The 24214-nt window shown below is 43.0% G+C and overlaps 1 protein-coding gene across 1 annotated transcript; it reads right to left on the reverse strand.

Annotated features, from left to right (window-relative positions):
• Positions 1–255: 255 nt before the first annotated feature.
• Positions 256–23694, reverse strand: UTP25 (UTP25 small subunit processome component). The gene is made up of 12 exons (XM_026509078.4): positions 23469–23694; positions 22690–22729; positions 21064–21313; positions 19128–19298; positions 16892–16980; positions 14999–15409; positions 12972–13191; positions 11136–11338; positions 9768–9950; positions 9519–9631; positions 8275–8520; positions 256–1286 (listed from the first exon to the last, which is right to left on the reverse strand). Exons 1-12 carry the CDS (start codon positions 23573–23575, stop codon positions 1043–1045), a joined length of 2277 nt encoding a protein of 758 aa, XP_026364863.3. The 5' UTR covers positions 23576–23694; the 3' UTR covers positions 256–1042.
• Between the last annotated feature and the right edge of the window lie 520 nt (positions 23695–24214).

A 24214-nucleotide genomic window follows, 5' to 3' on the forward strand; every position in this document is an offset into this window, starting at 1 on the left:
AAAAGCTGGAGCACTCTTCCAGAATAAAGAATGCTACAAAGATGTGACAATTCAAGGCAGTATGTAATTCTGAATTGTATCCTTCTGCTATAGAAGACATTATTGGGACATTTGGAAAAAGGGGTCCGAGGATTAGATGGCAATAGATATTAACTGCAATGTTCGGATTTCCTATTTGGTTACACAGAAAAAGGTCCTTATCTATAGGCAATACACACTAAATTCAGGGGTAATCTTTCCGAGTGATAAGGCCCATCAAGTCAGCAATTTATTTTCAAATGTTCAGGTTCGGTATTTTTAATTTTTCTGGGAATATTTCAAGATAAAAATGTTTTTAAAAGTGAAACTCCCCTGTCATTTTAGCTGTTACGTGACTTACAAAATTGACTAGAGTAATAAATGAAGACAATGATATTACGATGGCTATTACAACACAAAGGTTCACAAAACTCTTGAAACAGAGCAGAGATTAATGTTATTTTAAATAATGTGATTTTAAGTATGTACTCTTCTAGCTTGAATTAAAATAGAATGTTTAAGGTTTAAAAAAAGTTTGGCTGGAGAAAAATAATAGTTTTGCAAAACCTGCGTGATCCAATATTAAGATGATATTCAGCAGCAAGAAGTATTCCAATTTCTCATAACCAGTTCTCATGCAATGACACGTACGCCTTACTTTAAGAAAGCGTCACACGGAAATAGGTAAATCTGAAAGAATTTACCAAATGCAATAAATGAGAGAATAAAATAACAATAGAAGAATTTATGGCTTACAAAGAGTTTCAAGTAAAAGTTTTTCCTTGTATCAACCTCTTGGAATTCTAACAGCTCCCTCCTGATCTCTGAAAGATGTGACCAAAATTTGGTTTACATTTAACTTTTCAGGGACACACGACCTGAAAAGAATTATCCAGTATGCTGCTGCCTGGTGCTCCTTCCTTGTAGCAGTCCTTCTCTCATACAAGTGATCAGAACTGGGTCCAAGTGGCACAGAAGAGAGCATAATGCATCCTGCCAACACCATGTCCTGTCCAACAAATTTTCATCTCTCTCCGGTGATAAAGAGGTGGACGTTCTTCTTGGACTGTAGCATCTGTGCAGCCCGTTCCACACCAACCACGGCAGCCAGCCTCTGGGCGTCATACTTGGAGTAGAGGACAGTGCAAGTCCACGTGGCTTCCTCTCCTCTGCTGGTGGCTTTCAGCATGTTACAGACTTCACTGTAGAAGTGGGGATACGTTGGCAGTTCATAGAAAATCAGGTTCCTGATCCCTTTAATGGTATACCTATTGGAAGGGGAAAGAGAGGCTATATCTACTTGAGAAAATGTATGGAAAAGCTACCTAAGAGTTGGACAGGGGCAGAAGCTCACTCTTGCTGCTCCATGCTCAAGGAGGACGATAGCGGCACACACAACCAACGGACCAAAGGTTATTTTAATTTGAGTTGGAAGGACTTACTTTGTGACAACACATGTGAATTCCTCAAGTTTGGCTTAAGATCATGATAAAATAAATTGTATCATTTCTTGAGCCTACTCTGGGTAGACCGAGGTAGACTAGGACTGAAGATCTGTTACAGAAAACTTAAAAAGCAAACACTTAACAACTTAACATGACCCTTAATATAATCAGGCAAAACAGAATGTTCTATACTGGAAAGGAGGTCAGACCCAGTATGTAAAATAAACTGCATAAACTGTAAATGCGCTCCCATCGGTCTTTTCCTGTCACTCTGCAGACATGTTAACTCCACGGCAGATGTCCCAAGTTCATCCATTTACAAAATCCTGCCTGAGGACCCATGAGGCATTATGGAAAAGCAATTAGTTTCAACAGCTTATGCACTTCTTTCCCTGCTGCAGTGCTGCACAGTGGTGGTGGGGGGTGGAGACCCTAGGGACTCGCCGTATGGTTCGGGTCGAGGTCAATTATTCCCTCTGGGGCCCCATAACAAAAGACGTTATAGTTGACAAGGCTCTGATTTTCCCTGTTAAAGCTCTCTCCTATACTGCTGATGTTAGACTCCCTCAGGAATTTGATTTCATTCACAGGGGATGAGCTTTCCTTGTCTTCTTATCTCTTGGATCACCCTGACTTCTGACGAACCTCGTCTTCCAAACTATAATTGCAATCCACCACTTGGTTCACCTTTAATATTATCATAAAGAAGAAATTCTAATGGCTAATGACTTGAATAAACTGTTCTATCTCACTAGTTAACAAACAAAAATAAACATACAGTTCTACTTCTGCTTAGTATACAGTAAACTCAAAAGCATATTGCTTCCACACTAACAAGAAAAAGCCAGATAACCTACAAAAGCATTGCTTTTCTTGAGCCCAGACAGCTGATGTCACAAGGCAACCAAGAGAATTGATTCAAGGGTGCACCAGTTTATGTTTAATAACTGATTCTCAGTGGGGAAGAGAGGGTGCTGATTTGAAGCAACTGCCCATTTCTGTGGTGTAAATACTCCCACCGTGGCCAATTTCAAGCTACCAATATCATGTTGCTGAGCTCAGGAGCGTGGAAGAGACGTGTAACCAGATCTCAAGAGCCAGCCTACCACTCACTGAACTCCGAAGAGTAACAAAGCCCTCTGCAGACAGACAGGGCACACGAACGACTTCACTCGTGAAGGAGCACAGGAGGAAGAGGGCAGCTGCCAAGAAAGTGGGTAGCAGGAAAACCGCTACACTTCTAACAAATTCTTAAAGGGCAAGTGTGGGCCTATGTGACAGTTCAGAATCCCTGGGATTTGTGGACACTCCTTTAGCTCACACTCACTCATGGGTTCTTTTCCACAAGCCTCCACTGAGAGTCCTGGAGAAAGATGGGAGGCAAGGCAGAAGACCTGAGAGAGACCGGTCTGCTTTGGTGAAACCTCTCACTTCCCAGATCCATATCTATATGAAGCAAAACCCTGAATTGATGAGAGAGGGGCAAAGGTCAACTGTTGGGGCGGGGGGGAGTTGTAGCGCCATCTGGGGCAGTAAAGCCCCACCCCATCCTTCCCCATCGCAAGACTCACACCCAGTAGAAAGCAACAGCAGACTGTTCCTGGGGAAAGAGCACAAAATCCACCTAGTCCAAGACCTTGCTCGGACATAAGCAGAGGTTAGCCACTACCGTGGGAGAAGCAGGAAACTCCTGCCAAGACCCCTTACAGATACAAGGTAGGGTTCGGCTGCCATGGCATGTGCTACAGGAATGCTGAGAAGGCCCCACCTCCACAGCCCAGAACGAACAGGGCCTGCCTAAAAGCAAGCTGCATCAGGAGAACCCCAACCCCACCTCAAGCCTCACATGGAGTAACGATCAAGAGCAGCCTACTGCTGGGGGAGGAGCTAGTATGGGGAGAGACCCCTCCTCTGGCACAGGGGTACAGGGCTGGTGAAAGCTGAGAAAAGATGAGGACACTAACAAAAGACCCTCTGGCACCCCAGGCCCCACTCTAAACCACTGTGTGCTAGAGGAATTGGAAGTCCGTGGAGCATGGAAGGTTAGCCACAGTAATAACAAATCCTACCTAGATTCATAACTCCTACACTAGTGGCCTGACAGAGTAAGAGGTGTGCTTGGGTGTAAGCACTACTTATCTCAGCCTCCACATTCAACAGACGATCATAAAAAAAACACGAAAACACAAGAAAAAGACATTAAAACACTGAGGTATCATTTTGGCTATCAAGTCACTGGCAACAAGTGGGATTTTGCACAAATAGGCCAGTGGAGTACAAATTATCATTTGTGTGTATTTTGGGGAGAGGGGGACAAGATATGGAGAAGTTGGTAGGGAGCAAATAAGCAGCAATGGATAATGAATTTTTCATTGTATACAGATTTTGAGCTAACAGGTTTTCTTCTCCACACTTACCCTAATGAAATAACTCGGCACCTATGCCATCAACTATGCATATGGATGTTCTTGGCATTATTGTATATAATAGCAGAAAAATTTTTTTTAAAATCTATATACCCATTAAAAGGAAACTGCACTAATTATATGTCCATACAACATAATACTATGTAGCCATTAAAAAGAATGCAATACATACCTCATAGATTACTTATTAATTAAATAGAAAAGGTACCTTAACAATGGAAAGACCTAGTAGACCCACCTTGACCAAGTGATTACATTTAGCAACACCAAATATGATATAAACCAACATTATGTGCCAAGATGCAGTGGAAAGTATACAATATCCTCTATGTAGAGTTCTTACCAAAGATATTTAATCTAAGTCAGTGATTCCCAACTTTGCTATACTCTAAATTACCTGTTTGTGTGTATGAAGTATCCATGCTTCGTCCCCACACCCACACACAGGAATTTAATTGGCATTGGGATATGACCCGGGTATTTGGATCTTTAAAAGCTCCCCAAGGGGATTCTAATGTACAGCAAAGTTTGGGAATCACTGATCTAAAAAAAAAAAACCCAAAAAACAAAAAACAATTAGCCCAGACTCTGGGACATTCTAGAGGAAACTGGATTGGACTCTTAAAAAAAAATGTCAAAGAAAAAAAAAAGCAAGAAAATTATTCTAGGTCAAGGTTTCTTAACCTCGGCACTACTGACATATTGAGCCAGATAATTCTCTGTTGTGGGGCTATCCTGTGTGCTCCAGGATATCTAGAAGCATGCTCACCTCAACCCACAAGAACCACTAGACCACTAGAATAACCCTCAGTTTTGACAACCAAAAATGTCTCCAGGAAAACTATCCCCAGCTGAGAACTATTAAGATAGACTACAGAAACATTAACCAAATGTAATGTCTGACCCTTAACTGAATCCTGCACTAGGGGATGAAACAGCTATAATGGTCAATGTAGGGACAACTAGGAAAATCTGAATACAGACTATATATATCAGATGATATTACTATAGTAATAACAAGCAATATGATAATATTGTGGCTAAAAGTTAGGAACTACATGCTGAAAGATTTAGGGGTTCATTGGCATGAAGCCTCCTGCAGTTTATTTACAAATGGTTCACAGGAAGGAAAAATAAGATGGACAGAGAGAAGGAAAGAAAGAGAACAGGGGTGCGTGCAAATGTGGCAAAATGCTAACAGCTGGTGAAGTCCAAGTGAAAGGAGTTACAGATGTTCAGTATCAGTCTTAAAATTTCCTTCGAAATGAAATCTTCCAACTAAAGAGCTGGGGAAGGGAGGATGTGACAGAGCTATACAGATCAACTTAAAAATGGACCCATGATATACAACTATATATGCCAAAGTGTTAACATATTAAAATTGTTTTTCAGTAAGCACTTAAAACATGTAAAAGAAAAAAATCCCAGTAAGTATAGTGTGGTCCCAATTCAGTACCTTTAAAAAAAGCCCGTGTGTGTGCACGCGCGTATGTACATGTGCACATATTTTTCACATTAAAAAGGGAAAGAAATACACTGAAACGGGTATTAATATCAGAGCAATGAAATTCCATTTTCTTTTTTTTAACCTAGATTTTCCAAGTTCTCTACAATAATTGTATAATACTCTTAGAATCAGAGTACTTATAAAACAAAACAACAAAACCAATTCCAGTAAGTGTTATATTTAAAAACCAAGAAAATCTGTCTCAATTCTTCCACAACAGAGACGAGGTATCTCCTGGTAACAGTGAACGTGGTGAAGGCTTCTTTGGAGGGGCAGTTAGTACTGATTCTCCAGTCGTCAGCATCCCTTCCTCTACCTTCTTCCTCCCTTGGTATAGCCTTTGGGTCTTCAGTGACCCCTACAAATATGACCGAGGGGCGCCTGGGTGGCTCAGTTGGCTGAGTGTCTGATTCTAGCTTTCAGCTCAGGTCATGATCTCCAGGGTGCTGGGATCAAGCCCCCTGTCGGACTCCATGCACAGCACAGTCTGCTTGTCCCTCTCCCTCTGCTCCTCTCCTCGCTTGCACTCTCTCTCTCTCAAAAAATAAAATCTTAAAAAAAAGAAACCCAAAATACAAATATGACCAAACAGCTGGATGTCCTTAAACTAAGGACAAAGGACTTGCCAAACACCTACCTCACCCGCCAACTGTGAAAGATAAGTGAGGCACCCACAACTGACTTGAAAGGCTAGCTCCTCCACATTGTCTATAAAGATGGTCTGCTACCTTCAGAATTGGAATACTTCTGTAGGGCCGGGGGTACTCAGGAACACGCCAGCAGCCTGTCCCAACCCCATAAATCCCACCTCCAAAGTTTCTGACTTGCGCCCTGGTTGAGAACCCTCTCTGCTGTGGCAACCCAGTGACAATGCTCAGGGAAAGGGCTGTGAAGCATCCCATCCTCAGGCAGGCCATCATGACCAAAGGCCTGTCCTATCCTAATTCTACTGGTTTCATCCCCCGATGCCACAAAAAACGACTAATCTTCAGTTGAAAATGTTTTGCTAGCTCACAAATGAGCCGTGATATTTCTAACACTGCCCACTTCCACAGAGAATATAACGAATTTCAGAGCTGGATACTAAAGTTTAACATACATGTACCTTTCCCAAGGTAAAATCAAATCACAAAGGCATTTCAGATAAAAGCACCGATCGTCACCTTGGTGACCTCTCAAGCAAAAAAATCCAAGTTGGAAACCCTGAGATAATTAGCAGTCGCCGAACACTGAAGCACATTATTTCTATTCATCTTAAACACAGAATATACCAATTAACCTGGCCCAGGGTATAAAGCAAGCGGTACATGTAGGTTTGTCTTTATAGTGATTTGGAGGCACAACAGTTCAGTACACAACAGTGGTGTAAGACAGAGGACTGTCCTGCCTACTTGAGACACCATGCCCCCTCACTGAAGAGCTGCTCTTTGAGAGCAGTCTTCATCCCAGCCTAATTCATACTTGCTATAAACAATCACACTGGGAAGTTTTCCAATCCAACCACTTCACTTAAAAAAGGCTTGCTTTCATGTGTCAAGCTGATAGAAAATGAAGGGCTCTTAAGACCTGCTGAGTGCAAACTCCCCCAAAATATCACTTTTCAACATGAATGAAAACAACTTACTGGAACAAAGCAAATAATGACGCCAACAAGCAGGCCTTCATTAACACTCTTCGGCCAAACAGCCCCGTGTAGGTGGCCAAGAACGGAGCCCAGGGAACACAAGTGCAGCCATCTCTCATCTCTCCACTCACAGATCACCCAGTCAGCAGAACACTCAAAGAGGTCATGTCATAGCAGCCTCCTCTGCCCTGGCAGGCTGCTGGACTCCTCCCTTCCCATCTTGGTAAACAAGAGCATGTCTGGAGAGCACATCCTAACATCAGCATAAACTAAAAGGCAAAGCAATGCCAACATGCATCATCGAATATGCGCCAAAGCCTCAAAGATTTCCGGCTACTGTGTTTGGGGTTCTCTGAGAAAACATGCCCCTCAGTAGTATATAGACTGAGAGTTAAACAGTAAAGGAAAACATCAATTCACTGAACATTATTGCACATCTGGAAGGAAAAGATAATAGGATGCAATTTCCATCTCTCTATAGACAAGGGCTTAAAAAAGGCTTTTTCATTTGGCAGCAGAGAAAGACTTGGCAAAATAATAAAATACCTGACTTCTGGAGGCACAAGTGGCTGCAAACAGTAACAGAAGGCTCAAGTTTACTAACGCTCTAATTAGAATTTTTTTCTAAAAAGCAAATCCAATTTGTTTTGTCAAATCACGTAATGGGGAAGCTAAGCAAACACTGAAATCATTAAATATTCAACTCTAAGCCCCTCACCTTCTGCCTCCCGCACACAAGGGGCCCCTCAGTCGCGGTCTCCTCGAGCGGAAGCGTGTGTGCACCTGCTCCAGGCACACTGTTAACTCTGAACACGGACCGGGTGCTCAGCCTCCAGCTCCACAGACCATGAGGCCCCTGCTATCTTGTCTGTGCTTCCAGGACGGTTCCCTCTCCCTCCTAGCTTCACTTCGGCTGTGCCTCCCCTGGAGCGTTCAACCCAGGAACATCTTTCTTGGGGTGTACAACCACAGCTCCAGGAGGTATCCCAAGTGTGGGGGCGCTCCAGATCTACACACAGGTTACACCACACACACTCACTTGTCTCTACCTTCTCCAACAATACCCATTCTGGGGAGAGACCACTCAACCAAGAAGAGTCTATCCAGTTCCAAAACCCGCCGGCTTCTCCACGGAAAGGAGAGTAAAGAGGACCTTATCGCACCGCAAAGACTGCCATGCGCTCAGAAGCAGGCCGTGAATCGCACTGCGTTCTCACCTGCAGAGAGGACACTCCAAACCCAGTGCTACTTTACCTTTTGTAGAAATGGAAGCGCTCTGTGAGAAGTAAGAACTGCTTCTCTCCTTGAAGGAAGAAGTGTCTGGCCCTGGAGATACCAGACTTCTGGGTGTACTCGCAAATGTGGGTGAAATTCAGCTCCTCCTTCTTGAAGTAATTCCGGAGACGCACAAAGTCGAAGTAGGAAGGGACATAGATGAGTGTGTGAGACATGACGGCGTCACGATACTGAGGCAAAATCTTGTTCACAAAAAAATTAAACCTGATGTGGAAAAGCAAAGGGCAAAGTCAACGATTTAGAAATTAGCTCACAATGTCACCACTAACTAGATTACCCTGGGCAAGTCACAATCTCCTTCTACCTCCCCCAAAGAGGCCAACCTGGCTTATGCCATCAAAGAGATTACGTAATTCACTGCAAAAAAAAAATAGATGTGATGTCAGTATATCCCAGAGAATTATTCTAGATGTAGATAAGCACACCATTCATTCATTCATTCATTCCATGGTCGATCAATCAACAAATAATTACTGAACACCTCCCATACGCAAAGCATCTTTCTCCTACCATGGGTCCCCCAACAAAACACAAAGAGACAGGGAAAATACAGAAAGAATTAGAAATACTGGAATCTTGGTGTTTGCGGGAGGCAAAAGGTGAAGAGCTTACAGTTGAATATTTAAAGGTTTCAGTGTTGGGGCGCCTGGGTGGCACAGCAGTTAAGCGTCTGCCTTCGGCTCAGGGCGTGATCCCGGCGTTATGGGATCGAGCCCCACATCAGGCTCCTCTGCTGGGAGCCTGCTTCTTCCTCTCCCACTCCCCCTACTTGTGTTCCCTCTCTCTCGCTGGCTGTCTATCTCTGTCAAATAAATAAATAAAATCTTTAAAAAAAAAAAAATAAAGGTTTCAGTGTTTGCTGCTGGGCATTAGTTCTTGCCCTGAAGGGCTTACAATTAAGTTGTTGACATGGAACACTTAGCAGCATTAAGTAGTGTAATGTAATTAAGAAATGCCACGATCCTGTGGAAAGAACCCGATTTACAGTACTAATGCTGCCACTAACAAACTAGGACCTCTCTAGGTTGGTTTCCTCTTCTGTCAGTGATGATTAGGTTCAATGATCTCATATCATTTGGTAAATAGTAGTAAAATCAACATGGAATCCAATTCTAAATTTGTATGCCGAAGCTAAATCCCACGAAGCTAAATCCCTCTCCGTGACCCCCAGGTGTCCAATGGGACTAGGGAGGGATAGGTACCTGGCATCAATCACGGAAGCTAGGTTTTCAGCTTCCATCCTCTGGAAGACATGCGGAAGCTGCACTAGGACATGGCTGATGGAGCCTGTCATTGGGACGTTCCTTACAGCCACCTGCCAGGAGTCAATGAGAGCATTAGGAAGCGAGCCGCCCCCACCGCTGATCAAATGCCATCCTCGCCTTATGCCTCATGACCCAAACAGTACACAATGCTTCACGGAGATCCAGAGAAACAAGGAGAGAGCGCACCTGGCCTTGAAGATTGACGCAGTACTTGCTGAACACAGAGTTGATCTGGGCATCCTGCAGGGCCCCAAAAAGCAGTGTCTGGCGATAGTACTTAGACCAATTATTGAGGCTCCACATCCTCACTCGAGAGAAGTCCACCCCGTGTGAATCCAAGGGCAGTAGGTTCATGTGGTTCATCAAATGCTTTGAGCAGAAACAGCACTACCGTTAATTTTTACTGACGATATACCCGTTGGGCACTGCCAAGCATTTTACTAGTCTGTCATCTTATTACCCCCATGGAGTATGTACAGCCAAATTCCGAATCACACCAGAAAATCAAGACTCAGATGGGGGTGAATTGCCCACTTAGGTGAACACCCCCAACAGAAAGGTAAGCTAAAATTGGCTACCTCTTGGACCTTTCAAAAAGGATCAAGATGGTACCTACATTGAAAGGAACTTCTGAAATGCCACCCTAGTCACTCTATGGGTTCCTCAGTCTCAGACTTGGACAAGAAGGGAAATGACATGGAAAACAGAGCTGTTGTTCTTCAGTGACCTGGTTCCCAAAACATTAGGCTAGCCCCAGACCCACTACACATGCCTTTCCCTCAAATTACAGAACGTGACTCAACCATCAACATGGCTTTTCTAATTATATTTTCACTTTGAAATATATATTAAAGGATAACAAGTATTATATATTTATTCCACACTTTATAAATTAAAATATCCCCTTTATTTGCCCCAACCTTCCTGGGTCCCTATAAGCCCTGGAACTGTAGAAGTGAGTTCTCAAATGCCTTAAAAAAACTAAACCTATGGTTCTGTGATAAGGATTGTTCCAAAGCACAGTTGTTCAATCCTAAAATGGACAACACTGCAGAGTATGTGGGGAAGGAGGAAAAAATTACAGCACAAGATACAGCAGGAGGGTAAGGACATCCTACATTTCTCTGTAAGACAAGATCACACATTAAGAAATCTTGAGCGGTTTTCCCATTTCCACTGAAGGCCAAACAAAGGAAAATAAGCATTAACTATGGGAGGAATTATACTAGGTAAAGACATTCCTGGTCAGGAGGAACCAATCTACCAACCAGCTACACTAAAGTGGTCTATTAGGAGAGGTGACCTTAAAGGGGAAGAAATCTTTTCTGGAGATTTGAAAATATTGGTAAGAATTTTTACTTCTCTGCATGATTATTGCCAAACTGTGGGTTAGAAGAGGGGATAAAAGGCTTTTTCAAACTGGAAGATTTGAAATATTTCCATTTCCAAACTGAGTACTCATTTGGACTTAAATAACCCTTTTAAGACTTAAATTACTGAGCTGCTTCTCTAAACGTGAATGTTGTCATTCTAAATGGGAATGGCCACCATTACCAGGACATGCTCCCAGTTCTGCATCAGGTAAATGTCAGCTTGATCAATGATGAGAAGCTCGATAGAAGACAAAAAGTCAAAATCTCTCTTCTTTTCTCCTTCTGCACCAATGATGGTCCTCAAGCCCAGCGGGGAGGCAATGAGGATGTCGGAGGAGTAAAAGGGGGCATAGAGTCGGACGCTCCTCTGAAGTACTGCCACTCCTACACAAAACAGCCAAGTACACATCCGTTCATTAGTTCCCACCCAGGCATTAGCTTCCACCCGCTCACCATGCATGTTGTACCATCACATCTGTCCCCTTAGCACATGACTGTGCTCCAGTTGTTTTCTCTCCTAAAATAATCATCTCCCCCCTTGCCTCTATGGTCCTGTCTAGCTCTCATTCTCTTCCTTTTGGCTCAAACTTCTCCAGAGAGTGGTCTCTGCTTAGAAATCTCCCATTCATTCCTCAGTGCATCGCAATCTGGCCTGATTCTCAGGACTCCACTGAAAGGACTCTTGCCAAGGTCACCAATGCAAGGACACTCACAAATGCATAAAGCAATATATTGAACACATCCTCCTCAAAATGTTCTTTTCCTCACTGGTGGTTTCCATTTCTTTAACACTCACTTCTGTTTCTATCCCTGACCTGGCCCATATCTATCTTCTCAGAGCCAAACAGCTCTTCCACAAGTCCCTGATTCAGCTCTAAGTTCTACTCACACCCTATGTAAGTTTATGGGTAATAAATAGGTAAATTTATTCACTAACCACGGCTGTAAAACCACCTCCACAAAGATCTGTGTTTCTAGCCCACATCTCTTTCCTGAGCCCAAAACTGACATATCAGCAGCTTGCAGGACACCTGCACGTTTAAAACTAAACATCTAATCTCGTCCCCTCGTACCTGACACTCCAGGCATGCCAAAGCCTATATAGATCTTAGGTCACGCTCAGCTTATTCACCCTGATGCCTCTGCATGTGCAGTTTCCTGTCTGAACCCTTTTCCTCTACTCTGACCACCCCTCTTTGTAACACACTAAATCCTAATCAGGTCTCAACTTTCTATAAATGGCACCTCCACCAGGACGCCTTCCCCAACTATCCTATGCCCGTTTTGAGTACAGAAATCGCTTTAAACGCTCCCAGAACATCCACTGCATCCTCTGCTCAGCACTTAGCATTCTGTACTATTTTCCCATTAGGCTGGATTTCCTTAACAGAAGGAAGCATAACTTTTATTTCTATATCCTCAGCTTCTTAGCAGTACCTGGCACACAGTAGATGCTTAATAACTGTTTTTCAAATGAGCTTATGTGACTAAAAGACATTTTCCCAAGAACTTTACTCTATCAATAATCACCCAACCAAGTATACGGGAGGTGAATGAGAGATAAGCAAAGATGTACCAAGTTGGGTAGCAGTCGGTAAGTCGTGAGTGGAAACAATTCAGGGGGCAGGCACTCTACGTGGCCGGTAGGAGGGAAGTCCATTACTCATAGACGCTCGGTTTATTCAGCCTCCCCAGAGTGGCCCACTCAGCCTATCACTTCCAACTCCCCCTGTAGAATCAACTCCTAGCTATGGGTGTGCCGAGGCATTTCTGCTGTAAATGTGCATGTCTCTACACACCGCTTCAGAGGCACTCCACCCTGAGCCAAGTGTCCACCCCGTTAGCCAAAGAAGACTCTTGCCCCTGGCAGACAAGATCTCACAAATGCACCCCAGTCCTGGTAGGAGGACATCTCACCCCACTGAGAGAATGCCTAACTCCAGGCTTCTAGCCTCTGGCCACGCGAACCTCACACCGTAGGTCCCTCAGGGTTTGAGTTCTGACGAGAAGGAATTACCGATCCGAAAGTGGTCATCGATGTTGCCGATAAACACGGCTTCATAATCCTCAGGCCTCTTCAGGTTGGGTGGTCTCTCCTCAGGATCTGAGCCATACTCTCCCTTAAACCTCTTTTTGTTGCTCACAATTATTTTCTTCTTGCTGTCACTCTCGAGGAGGCTGATGAAGAGCTGTACCACTCGCAGAGCAGCTTCCCGGAAGGGCACCACTATCAGCACCTGTGGAGGAAGCCACGGCAGCCTTGGTGGGACCAGGGCAAGGACCGGCAGTTGCAGGTCAGCCTGAGAACGTGGAGCTAAAGAACCCTCTGTAGAGTGGCAGGCCCTGGAAGGGCTCACATCTCGGTCACCCGCTTTACACAGGACCTGGCTCAGTACTAGAACCTGAGTACCTCTCATACCTACAGCCCCGTGTCCTATGGACTTTAATCTCATGGCCCCACGGGAGGCAACCCTCAACCAGAATGTGGACATTATCTTTCAAGATTAGGTCAATGCCTTTAACAGGTGTCCACTAGCACAAATCCAATACAGATATACAACTGGCAAAGAATGTTACTCATTTCTGTCTTCCACAGAACTTAGTATTTCTATGCATAAGCCCCAAGGGATAAAAATATGCTGAATAAATAAATGAATTAGGAAAAAAAATTTTTTAAATAAAACAAAAAATTAAAAAAAGGAATTGGGTGTAATAAGTAGAAAACAAATAAAGCCAGTAAGGAAAAGGATTAATGCATCACTACTTTTCTTGTTATGTTCCCTAGTACATTTTTCAGAAATGATGAGAAAGCATTTCTGAAATAAAATCATACCTCAATGGGAAATGTAGGGCTCAGTTTTCCAAACAATTCCAAAAATGCTTAAAGTTACTGGTGAGAATGAAAACAGAATATGCTTAACAGATGATGAATTTCTACCTACCCTTCTGTAAATATGGACAATGTAAACAACCCCTGTCAGATTCCACAACTGATCAAATTCTAAATGTGCTTCATGGGTAATCGGACTCATTTTCTTCTACAACTCTAAATGGAAACAGATAAACTTACAATCCTTATATTCAAGACTCTGAGATAGTTTCCCAGAAACAGAACCAGTACAGCCGGAGAGGTGCAGTGAGTGAGCCTGGTAGAGTGCAGCACTGAGGGCCCAAGACTGAAGAAGGCCAAGTTACTGTCCCAGCTACAACACGAAGTATCTAGGCTTCAGCTTCCCCAGCTATCATACAGGGGGCTGGACCAAGAAATGTCTAAGAGGCACATCAGTACTAAACCCTAGGATCCTATGAAACTCAGTAAAACAACCTAAAAAGATGAGACTTCTTCAATATGGAGGGATACAGGCTAAGGGGGTGCGGGGAATGGACAACACAAGATGTAGCCACGTAAAACATGAATAACGTGGACACAATTAAAAAAGACATTTTCTACCAAAGCTCCAAACCCACTGGAACTTAGGCTTATAAACCCAAATAAATGTAATCATCACTTTAAGCAGTAGTAACTGTACAATGGAAAAACAGGAATTTCTGTTTTCCAAGGTTTACTTATGTGTGTGGCTCAGGAAAGAGATTCCTTGGTTCTAATCCCATCTCTGCTCCTCCTTCGCTGGGGCTCTTTAGCAAGGTCCTCTACAGATCTGGATCTCTGTCCATAGCTACAATATTTAGGGATTGGATAAAAGGCTTGCTAAAGTTCCATCCATTTCTGACAATCACAAAGAAGAGATTTGCAAGGGAGTGTCATTTATGTATGTTCAGAGTTATCTTTAAGGAGAATTATCACAGAGGTACCTCTGATTCACAAGTTTCCACTTAACTCCATGGTTAGAAACAGTCCGCTGAGCTGTCTGCTGCACTGCTCTGACCCTGCCTGGCCCATCTAAGGCGCTCACTCTTGGACCCATTCATTATTCCAGTATTTGTATCATTAAAATACCCGAGTACCTGCTAAGTGCCAGGCACCTATATGGCAGTGCCTTGCAGCCTCCTTCTGGAGGACAAAGCTCTCCTGCTGCCACTCACCTTGGGCCTTGTTAGCCCTTGGTCTCTGAAGTCATCATCGTCACCCACCCCAAGTTTCTGGCTGCGGCGTCTGCTATTGTTACCAAGCACCTGGGCATTGGCTTTGAGGACATGGTTTATTACATGTAAGCAGTACACATGGCGGATCTCCTCCCCATTCTTCAGGGCGGTCCTTTCTGGATAGAACAGGTCCCGGTAAGAATTCATAATTAAGAAGAGCTCTTTCTGGAGGGGTGTGAAGGGGCCACTTGATTTTGGGGGACCAGAGAGGAACTGGCTGTTGGTCTTGGTCCAGGTGGATTCCAGAGGCTTCTGGAGATGAAGTGACTTTAAATCAACGTCCTTTGAGGGTTTAAATGTTTCCAACTTTTGAAACTTGGATGAAAAGACAAGCTGGCCCAATACGGGCCACTAGAAAGAGACAGATCAAGATCTCAGTTAGAAATGCATTATCATACATTACGTTCACACAGTATTCTCTAATTTGCCAAGCTCCCTCTGATTTACCAGATCACCTCATTTAACCATTAGCAACAACCCTGCAAGGTGGACACTATGCTTGTCTTACAGTTTAGGAAAGCAGAGGTTCAGAGAGATTATAGGATTCAGACAAACTTGACCCAGGAGAGAATAGAGCTGAGAGCTAGAGCCCAAGGTTTCTGACTTCCAACCCGAGCTCTTCACTAGGTCAGTGTGTCCCAAACTATTCTGTGGAATATGTTCTAGGAAATCAAAATTCATTCTAGAAAAAAAAAGGGCTCCACGGTCAATAACTTTGGTAAACATCACAAAAACTAATCCCCCTCAGGGAGAGTCACAATGTATATTAGATACAAAAGGTTCTGATGAGTCCTATGACAAGAGCTCTATTCTACTGTATTTAACCTCAAGTTTTCCAAATTTACTTGGGCATGGAATAAATTTTTTTGAGCTACAGCTATTAAAATCATAAAGCATTACTTTTGTGAAATACCAGTTTGGGAATTTTTGCATTGTAACAAAATTGCTGATCTCAGGGGGAAAAAAGGATGATCTCAGCAATAAAAATAAATGAATTACTGCTTTGCCCCAAGAACTGGGGGTGGATCTCCAAGGAATTATGACTTTGGTGGTGGATAAGGGGAACCTCCACCTGATACAACAGTACAGAACTAAACACACACACAAAAGAGTAGGAGCAAAACCGAGGAAAGCTGAATAAGACAGAAGGGTGTGTCAATGTCAGTTTCCTGGCCCTGATACTGCAGCATAGTTTTGCCAAGATGCTACCACTGGGGGGAAACTGGGCAAAGGGCATAAGGGATGTCTTTGTGTTACTTCTTAAAAAATGCAGCTATAATTATTATTTTAATAAAAATTTCAATTAAAAAAGGATGACCAACTCTTAAAAAACAAAAAACACAAAGAAGCAAAAACTGCTCCACATCTGAGTAACTTAGCTGTGAATCTACCTCAGATATTTCACACAAACCAAGAGCAGCAGTAGCTACTGTTTTACTCAATACTTTCTATGTACCAGTCGGTAAACTAAATTACTTCATTCTGAGGTAAGCATTACTGGCCCCCTCTAACAGATGAGAACAGTGAATAGCAAAAAAGTAGATTAACTTGCCTGGGGTTATGTAACAGCGCCTCTCAGATGCTGCTCTAAGCCCTGGTGTACCTGTCTCCAAAGCCATTCTTCCCTGGCCCCCACACTCCAGCTTCCCAGAGCCTTTTCTAGCTACGCCTGTGCCCCACTAGGCTCTTCTGGCCTTCCTATGCTACGCTCCGTTATCAGCTCCCCCGCCGCTGGGGTATATCATACACTCGAGGAGACTGCCAAAACCCAAGACCACTGCTTTACTTGGAGCTTCCTTTCCTTTGTAACGGGGATGACCAAGCAATACTTACTTTTAGCTGGTGAGTAGTTTTGGGATTTGTGGCAACAGCCTGAATTTCTTTTTCTTTCAGTTCTTTGCTCACATGTTGTAGAAATGGATCTAATTCAGAAATCAAGAATGCCAGATCACTTAGGAGGAAACAACAGATATTTTTTGGTCATCCCTCTAAATGACACACTCCTTTTCACAATATTAACTCATCCTTTCTCCCATCTACTTTCCGCGTCCTCTCTCCCAGCTCGAAAGTTTCTAACAGGTTCCTTTTCCTAAAGCATTTCTCTTATCACATTACTTCTCAGCTCAAAACCCTTGAAGAAACTTCTCAGTTTGAAATTTGGGGTACGCTAGGGTGTACACGTCCAGTCTACCTCTCCAACGTAATTTTTTAATTATATGGCCCTCAAATTCTTCTGCTTCTGTGGGTTTCCTTCCTTCAATTAAAAATTCTACCCTTCCCTTCACCTCGTTTTTGTATGTCCAAATACTATCAATTTAATGTTATCTCCTGACTCACAATAAATATTTCCCTGGAGCTACTCTGCCAGGCACAGTGCTGGCTCTACTAAGAGGCCATCCTTGGGGCCCTCCACAGTCCCCCACCCACCCACCGCAACAGTGTAAGACCCCTGAGAGCAGGTTCCATGCCTGATTTCTCTTGTAGTGCAGGACACATAGAAATGCTCAATACTCAACTGGGGTGAACAAATGATCCAAATGGTAGTACCTCCACTCAGGGTTATCTTCAGTCCTCCGAGCTGGCCACCCAACCCTCCCTTCCAGTCCCGCTCATTAAGAAGCAGTTAAAGTTAAATGACCCATGCAAGGATCCAAATGGTAACACTTCAATGCAGTGCACTTTATACTAACACCTGAGAGTGAACAATAGGACATAAGAATTCTAGGTGCTGACATACCTGTATAGGCAAAACCAGCAGAGAAATTTTAGGATAATCAAGCTCCCTAATGTCTCTTCCAAGGTTTTTATTTTTTTATTTATTTATTTTTTAGAGAGGGAGGGAGAGAGGGAGAGTGAGCGAGCAAGCATGAGGGGTATGGCGGGGCAGAGGAAGAGGGAGAGAATCTTAAGCAGGCTCCATGCACAGGAGCACAGCCTGACACGGGGCTTGATCTCACAACCCTGAGATCATGACCTGAGCAGAAATCAAGAGTCAGATACTTAACCCTGAGCCACCCAAGCACCCCTCCTCCAAGGTTATTAAAGTTTTGATGGTTTGCAATGGGGTGGTGCCCAAATCCTACCTGCTACTTCTCCTTCTCCAGCACAATAACCAAAAGAACCAACTGAGCCAAATAAGGATTAAAATTTCAGCTTCATTAACGGTAGAGCTGGGTTGAAGAAGGGCAACGGGGAGAAAAAAAAAAAAGGGGGGGGGGGCGCCTGGGTGGCACAGCAGTTAAGCGTCTGCCTTCGGCTCAGGGCGTGATCCTGGCGTTGTGGGATCGAGCCCCACATCAGGCTCCTCCACTATGAGCCTGCTTCTTCCTCTCCCACTCCCCCTGCTTGTGTTCCCTCTCTCACTGGCTGTCTATCTCTGTCAAATAGATAAATAAAATCTTTAAAAAAAAAAAAAAAAGAAGGGTAACGGGCCAAAAATGGTAGTCAGAATACAGAATGAGCCCAACCTGACTTGGCCTCCAGGCACAGGCTGAGAAAGTGGACCTGAGAGAGGGAGCAGAGACCTGCTTACGCCTACAAGTCACTGCCCCTAGGACAGAGGCATGACCAAGAGGCAGAGAGAGACTAGAGAGACAGAACAGAGCTTTTTGGCTTCAAGGGTGCTCCCTGGTAATGAGGACCAAGGAGATTAGTCAGTCCTGAGTCTTACAAATCTGGAAAAATTCCTGCTCCAATAACAAAGAGCAAGTGAAGGATAGAAAGAAAAGCACAAAGTATTTTTCTCCTTTCTCTTCCTTTGCTGCTTGGAGAAAAAACCAGTAGTCTTCCCCTGACCCCAACTGTGAAAATATGAAGTCTGGGGAACTGGCCTTCCGTACTATCACTCTTCGGCCGTTTGTCCTACTAAATAGCCTCCTGACTCCCAGCATAGCCTAATCCCTGAAAAACCACAAAATACCTTTGAGAAGTATGTCTTCCCAGCTCTAGATATAGCTGCTAAACTGTTTCGATTGCTGTTCATTCCAGGAATAGGAGATTTAACACGTATTAGCACACAAACCCCCACACCAAGCATCTGGTGAATTCCAACACCACACACTGCTCTGACCTTGTGATACTTTCAGAGAACATGTGCCTCCACTGTCCTCTTCAAGAAAATTGGTTTCCAGGCTGAAGAGTGACTCGTGTTTTGCATCTGTAAACTCCTCGAGGGATTCCTGTGATGTGCTAACTGGCCCATCCCCACCTTTTCCTTCAGGGTCAGCAGGTAAAACCGTACCTGTGATTTGGAGAAACATTTTGTAAAATTATTTATGCATAAATGTAATTACACTTCTGTGGACAAGTAGAATTTAATTCCTTAGCCTAAACCAACACTGATGTTCATTGCTATTATTTATTTTTAAGCAAATTCAGGTGGAAGACTTAAGTTTCAACATTAAGCCTGATGGCTGACCCAGTTCCACTTCTACAAACTTATTTTAAGATGATAACTAGACAAAGTACACTAAGAGGTACATGTAAAGATGTTCAAAGCAGCACTGATTATGACAAGAAATAACTGGAAAAATTGATTTCATCCTTTTCTATCAATGGATTACTAACTAAATTACCACATATCATTTACAATGAAATACCGTATAATTAAGAAGATGAATCCATGATTACTCACATGGAAAAGATCTGTGGTATACTACCAAAAAAAGTAAGTTACAGAAGTGTATGAGATCATTATGCACACACACATACATAAATATATGTACATACTTGTACTCACACACGTATCCATAAAAAGGTAATGGGGAGTTATACGAAATGTTAAAGATGTTCATCGCAAGGTGGTGGAGATACAGGTTAACTATACTACCCTATTAAATCGTTATAGTAAGTGTATATCACTTTTATAATTAAAGAAAAAAACCCAAACTTTTCATTTCTAAAAATCCAAAACAGAAGATAAAAATAAAAAACAAAAAAAACCCCTAAGTCTGAGGCAATGAACTCTTAGACCAGTAAAACTGATGAATTAAAATACTAAGAATGATGTATGACACCTTAAAGTATAGGGAAAAAACACAGCTGCAAGGAAAACAGGCATTACAATAGTGAGTCATAAAAAGTTACTTAGACACACTGAAAATGAAATATGACTCCAGCAATACAAAGTCACAAATTACTAATATATGAACAACATGGATTAGTCATAAAAAACAGGAGCCAAAGAAGCCAGATGCAAAAGGGTACATACTGTATGCTTACATTTATATTAATTTCTAGAATAGGCAAAACTCATCTTTAGTGAAAGAAAGCAGGTCAGTGGTTGCCTCATGCCAGAGGGGGGAAACTCACTATAAAAGGACAAAAAGACACCTTCTGGAAGTATTGGAAATGTTCTGAATTTTTATTTTGGTGATAGTAACAAAGACGTATGTGTCAAACTCATTGAACTGTATACTTAAAACGGGTAGACTTTATTGCCTGTAAATCATACCTCCATAATGTTAGTTTCAAAGTTAAAAGAAAAAAGTCACCTAGAAGTCCGAGTGAGATATAATTCCTTCAAGCTTTCAATCTTAGAGGTTCCCTGAAGCCCTCCCTCATTTACTCTGACAGCGTGCAATCACTTAGCATCTCTTCAACGCCTTATAACTAGCTATTCCGTACAAATCTGCTGCTTTAAAATTTTTGTATATTTTGTCTATATTCCATTAAACCTGGGTTTCTCTAAGGAAAGGACGATGATCTCTTTAATTAAGACTGTATAACGCAAAAACAGCATTATGTTCCCTTTCCTCTGAATCAAGGGATCTTTACCTAGGATTGATGAAGTCCTGGAAATCATAAGCAAAAATATTACTTCTGCATTTTTCTGGCCATAGGGTCCTGTGTTTTCATCAGATTCTCAAGGATATCATTGAACCAGCAAGGTTAAGAGCTCTGCTTTGGATCCATGTGCTTCCATCCAACTCACACAGTATAGGGCACCGTGCCCATGGGGCAGTCTGCCCTGACAAAGGTGATGAGCCCACACCAAAGACACTTACTCTCCTGCACTTTGGTAGACTCTCCTGTTGTCTCTTTTTCCACACTGACGTCACTATCGCTATCTTCACCGTTCATTTCCGCTTCATGTACAGCACTGTCTTCTTCCTCTTCCTCTTCCTCCTCCTCCTCCTCCTCCTCATCTTCTTCTGAAGCATTCTTTAATGTGGCAAGTAGCTTGTGGTACCCAGAAAATTGTTCTGGTTCACTCTCTGCTTCACTTTCAGAACTTGAAGTATCTGAACTCTCTGACTAAAAGGAAAATGGGAAATTTTATTTCTTTTTAAAGATTTTATTTATTTATTTGAGAGAGAGAGAGAAAGAGAGAGCATGAGTGGGAGGAGTGGTAGAGGGAGAGGGAGAAGCAGACTCCCCACTGAGCAGGGAGCCCTACATGGGGCTTGATTCCAGGACCTGAATTCCAGATCCTGACCTGAGCCGAAGACAGATGCTAAACCGACTGAGCCACCAGGCGCCCTGGAAAATTTTAAAACAGAAACATACTATTCTTGTTTCTACCTTATGATTTTCATTAGGCCAAAAATATAACTGGTTCATGGGGCACATGGGTGGCTCAGTCGTTAAGCGTCTGCCTTCGGCTCAGGGCGTGATCCCAGGGTCCTGGGATCAAGCCCAGCATCGGGCTCCCTGCTCCGCTGGGAGCCTGCTTCTTCCTCTCCCACTCCCCCAGCTTGTGTTCCCTCTCTCACTGGCTGTCTCTCTCTCTGTAAATAAATAAATAAATAAATAAAATCTTTTAAAAAAACAAAAATATAACTGGTTCAGACTTTCATAAATAAAAATTAGCTTTTCTGTAAATATGCAGTCTTATCTATTCAATGATGCCCAGCAACAAAGTTATTTTAAAAAACTAGTCTAATAGGGATGCTTGAGTGGCTCAGTCAGTTAAGTGTCTGACTCTTGATTTTGACTCAGGTCATGATCTCAGGGTTGTGGGATCCAGCCCCAGGTTGGGCTCTGTGCTGGGTGTGAAGCCTGCTTAAAATTCTCTCTCCCCCTCCCCACCCCACACGTGCATGTACACTCTCTCTCTCTCAAGAAAACAAACAGACAAAAAAGCTAGTTTAGCTATGATTCTAGAATCTTTTCATCTTCTTTGAACTGCTAATGTTCTATATGGGAAGAAAATGGACCAAAAATAGACCTTTAGGTTATAAGGAGATCTAATCTATTGTCAGATATTTGGCATGCTGAAAGAAGCAGCAGGAAAATTACAATACAACAAAAGAATGTAGGGTTTATTTTAGTTTGTTGTAATGAGTTAGGAATTTGTTCAGTGTGCACTGTTTGTGGCTCCTTTTATGTTAAGTAAACAAGATACTCCTTAGGATTTACCAAGAGCCCTCTGGTAAGCCTCCTTGACAGGTTCTAATAGGCTAATCTCTCAGGAAAGTTTCAAACTCTGGTTACTATATTAGTTATCACAATGGCATTATAACACACATCTGCATTCAACACTAAGCAATACTACTAAAATAACAGCTTAGAATCTAAAATCGAAAGGAGTGGGAATGTAGCCAGGCTTTATTATCATTATATATAGTCTTAAAATCAACAACCAAGAACCAATTATTATTAAAAAAAAAAAAAAAGATATAAAGCATTACCAGTTGATAAATCTGTGGTTTTGCCTCCTTTCCAGAAACCCTGAGAAGAAACAGGTAATGTTAAACTCTAACTACCAGCATGGAGCAGTTAGTAAAAAGTCTAATGATAACTTTACATGAAAAACGCAGAGTATACCACTATAAATACATTATAGCTATAGTCATGTAAAAGCCACATATGCACTGGGACAGGGATTTTAAGAATATAACAAACCGATAATAACTGATGAATGGCAAGTTTAACGAGGTCACTTGACAAACAGAGTTAACTGGCTCTCCTCGGAAAGAAGTATCAATTTAACCAATAAAAGACCTTTTCTAGCACATTTCTTCATTATAATGCCCCAAAGTGGAGTGGCAGGTGAGCACGACGACCATAACTGAGAGTCTGGACACTTAGAGAGGAACTCACAGTTACCGATACACCGGTTTCCTCATTGTAACTGGATAGAACAGCGATGTTTAGGGGGCCCAGACAATTCTTTAAAAACACACAAAAAAACCAAAAACAATCTTAGAAAACCTCTAACGGTACAAAAACCAGCACCCCACCCCCACAGGAGGCGTGCGGTCTAGCTTTTTAAAGCTAAGGGCTCAACAAAAGCAGAGGACCCACGAAGAACCCCATCACCGGCGGGATGCCACCGGCACCCTCCCAAGCCGAGCGCGCTGGGAAAGCGCGGGAAGAATGGGGAGCAGTCCTGTCCAGATCCCCAGGGAGACCGGCGGGCCCAACTCGGGAAAAACCACGGGCACCGCTGGTCCCGGCCCCTCCATACTTGTCATAGAAGGGATGCTCCTCGCCGAAATCCCGAAGATGCTTCTTTTGCTTCTTAGTCAGGGTGGTGAGCAGCTGGCTCTGGCTCCGGCTCCCGCGTTTGCCCATAGCAAAAACGTCACTGTCGTCCACCTTCAAAACACGCGTTTCCCACCAGGAAGTTGTCTCGTTAACTCACACACGCGGGATCGGAAGCAGGTTGCCAGAAAGCAGAGCCGTTTTACGTCGTACCTGTACGACAGGCGTTAGAACTTCCTGGTCTCGATTCTGCCCTCTAGTGAAGCACTTTGGAAGCGCATGCACGCGTGCCTATTGGTTTTCTGAGGTCTAGAACGTCGGCGGGCAGGGGGCTGCCGGGCTGCGTAGATGGGTGGACGTACTTTGTGCTTCCGTTTGGGTCTTGGGTATCCTCCCAAGTAAACGTGTGGTAGCGGAGATGGTTGAATGCTTGGCTTTCTGTTGTGCTATAATAAAAATACCAACCAATTTGTAAGGGTACCGGCACATCTCACTTCATTGTCATAGCAGTGTACACACAAAGAGATCCTGTTCATAAGCCCAATACCCAATAATGCAGAGGAGGAAACTGACGATGCTTAGAAAACATTGCACACTAAAAAGAGAAGAAGAAGAAGAAGAAGAAGAAGAAGAAGAAGAAGAAGAAGAAAAGAAAAGCAGGAAGAAAAGAAGAAAGGAAGGAAGGAAGGAAGGAAGGAAAAGAAAGAAAGAAAGAAAGAAAGAAAGAAA

The sequence above is a fragment of the Ursus arctos genome, unplaced genomic scaffold, assembly GCF_023065955.2.
Source record: "Ursus arctos isolate Adak ecotype North America unplaced genomic scaffold, UrsArc2.0 scaffold_2, whole genome shotgun sequence".
Lineage (NCBI taxonomy): Eukaryota > Metazoa > Chordata > Mammalia > Carnivora > Ursidae > Ursus > Ursus arctos.

Bases quoted from the DNA above. Each gene is read 5' to 3' on its own strand.
- UTP25 (XM_026509078.4), bottom strand. From the start codon at position 23,575: ATGGGCAAACGCGGGAGCCGGAGCCAGAGCCAGCTGCTCACCACCCTG. The intron at 22,730-23,468 runs GTATGGAGGGGC...GTTTCTTCTCAG, and splicing joins GAGCATCCCTTCTATGACAA to GGTTTCTGGAAAGGAGGCAA. The intron at 21,314-22,689 runs GTAATGCTTTAT...TTTTCCTTTTAG, and splicing joins AACCACAGATTTATCAACTG to TCAGAGAGTTCAGATACTTC.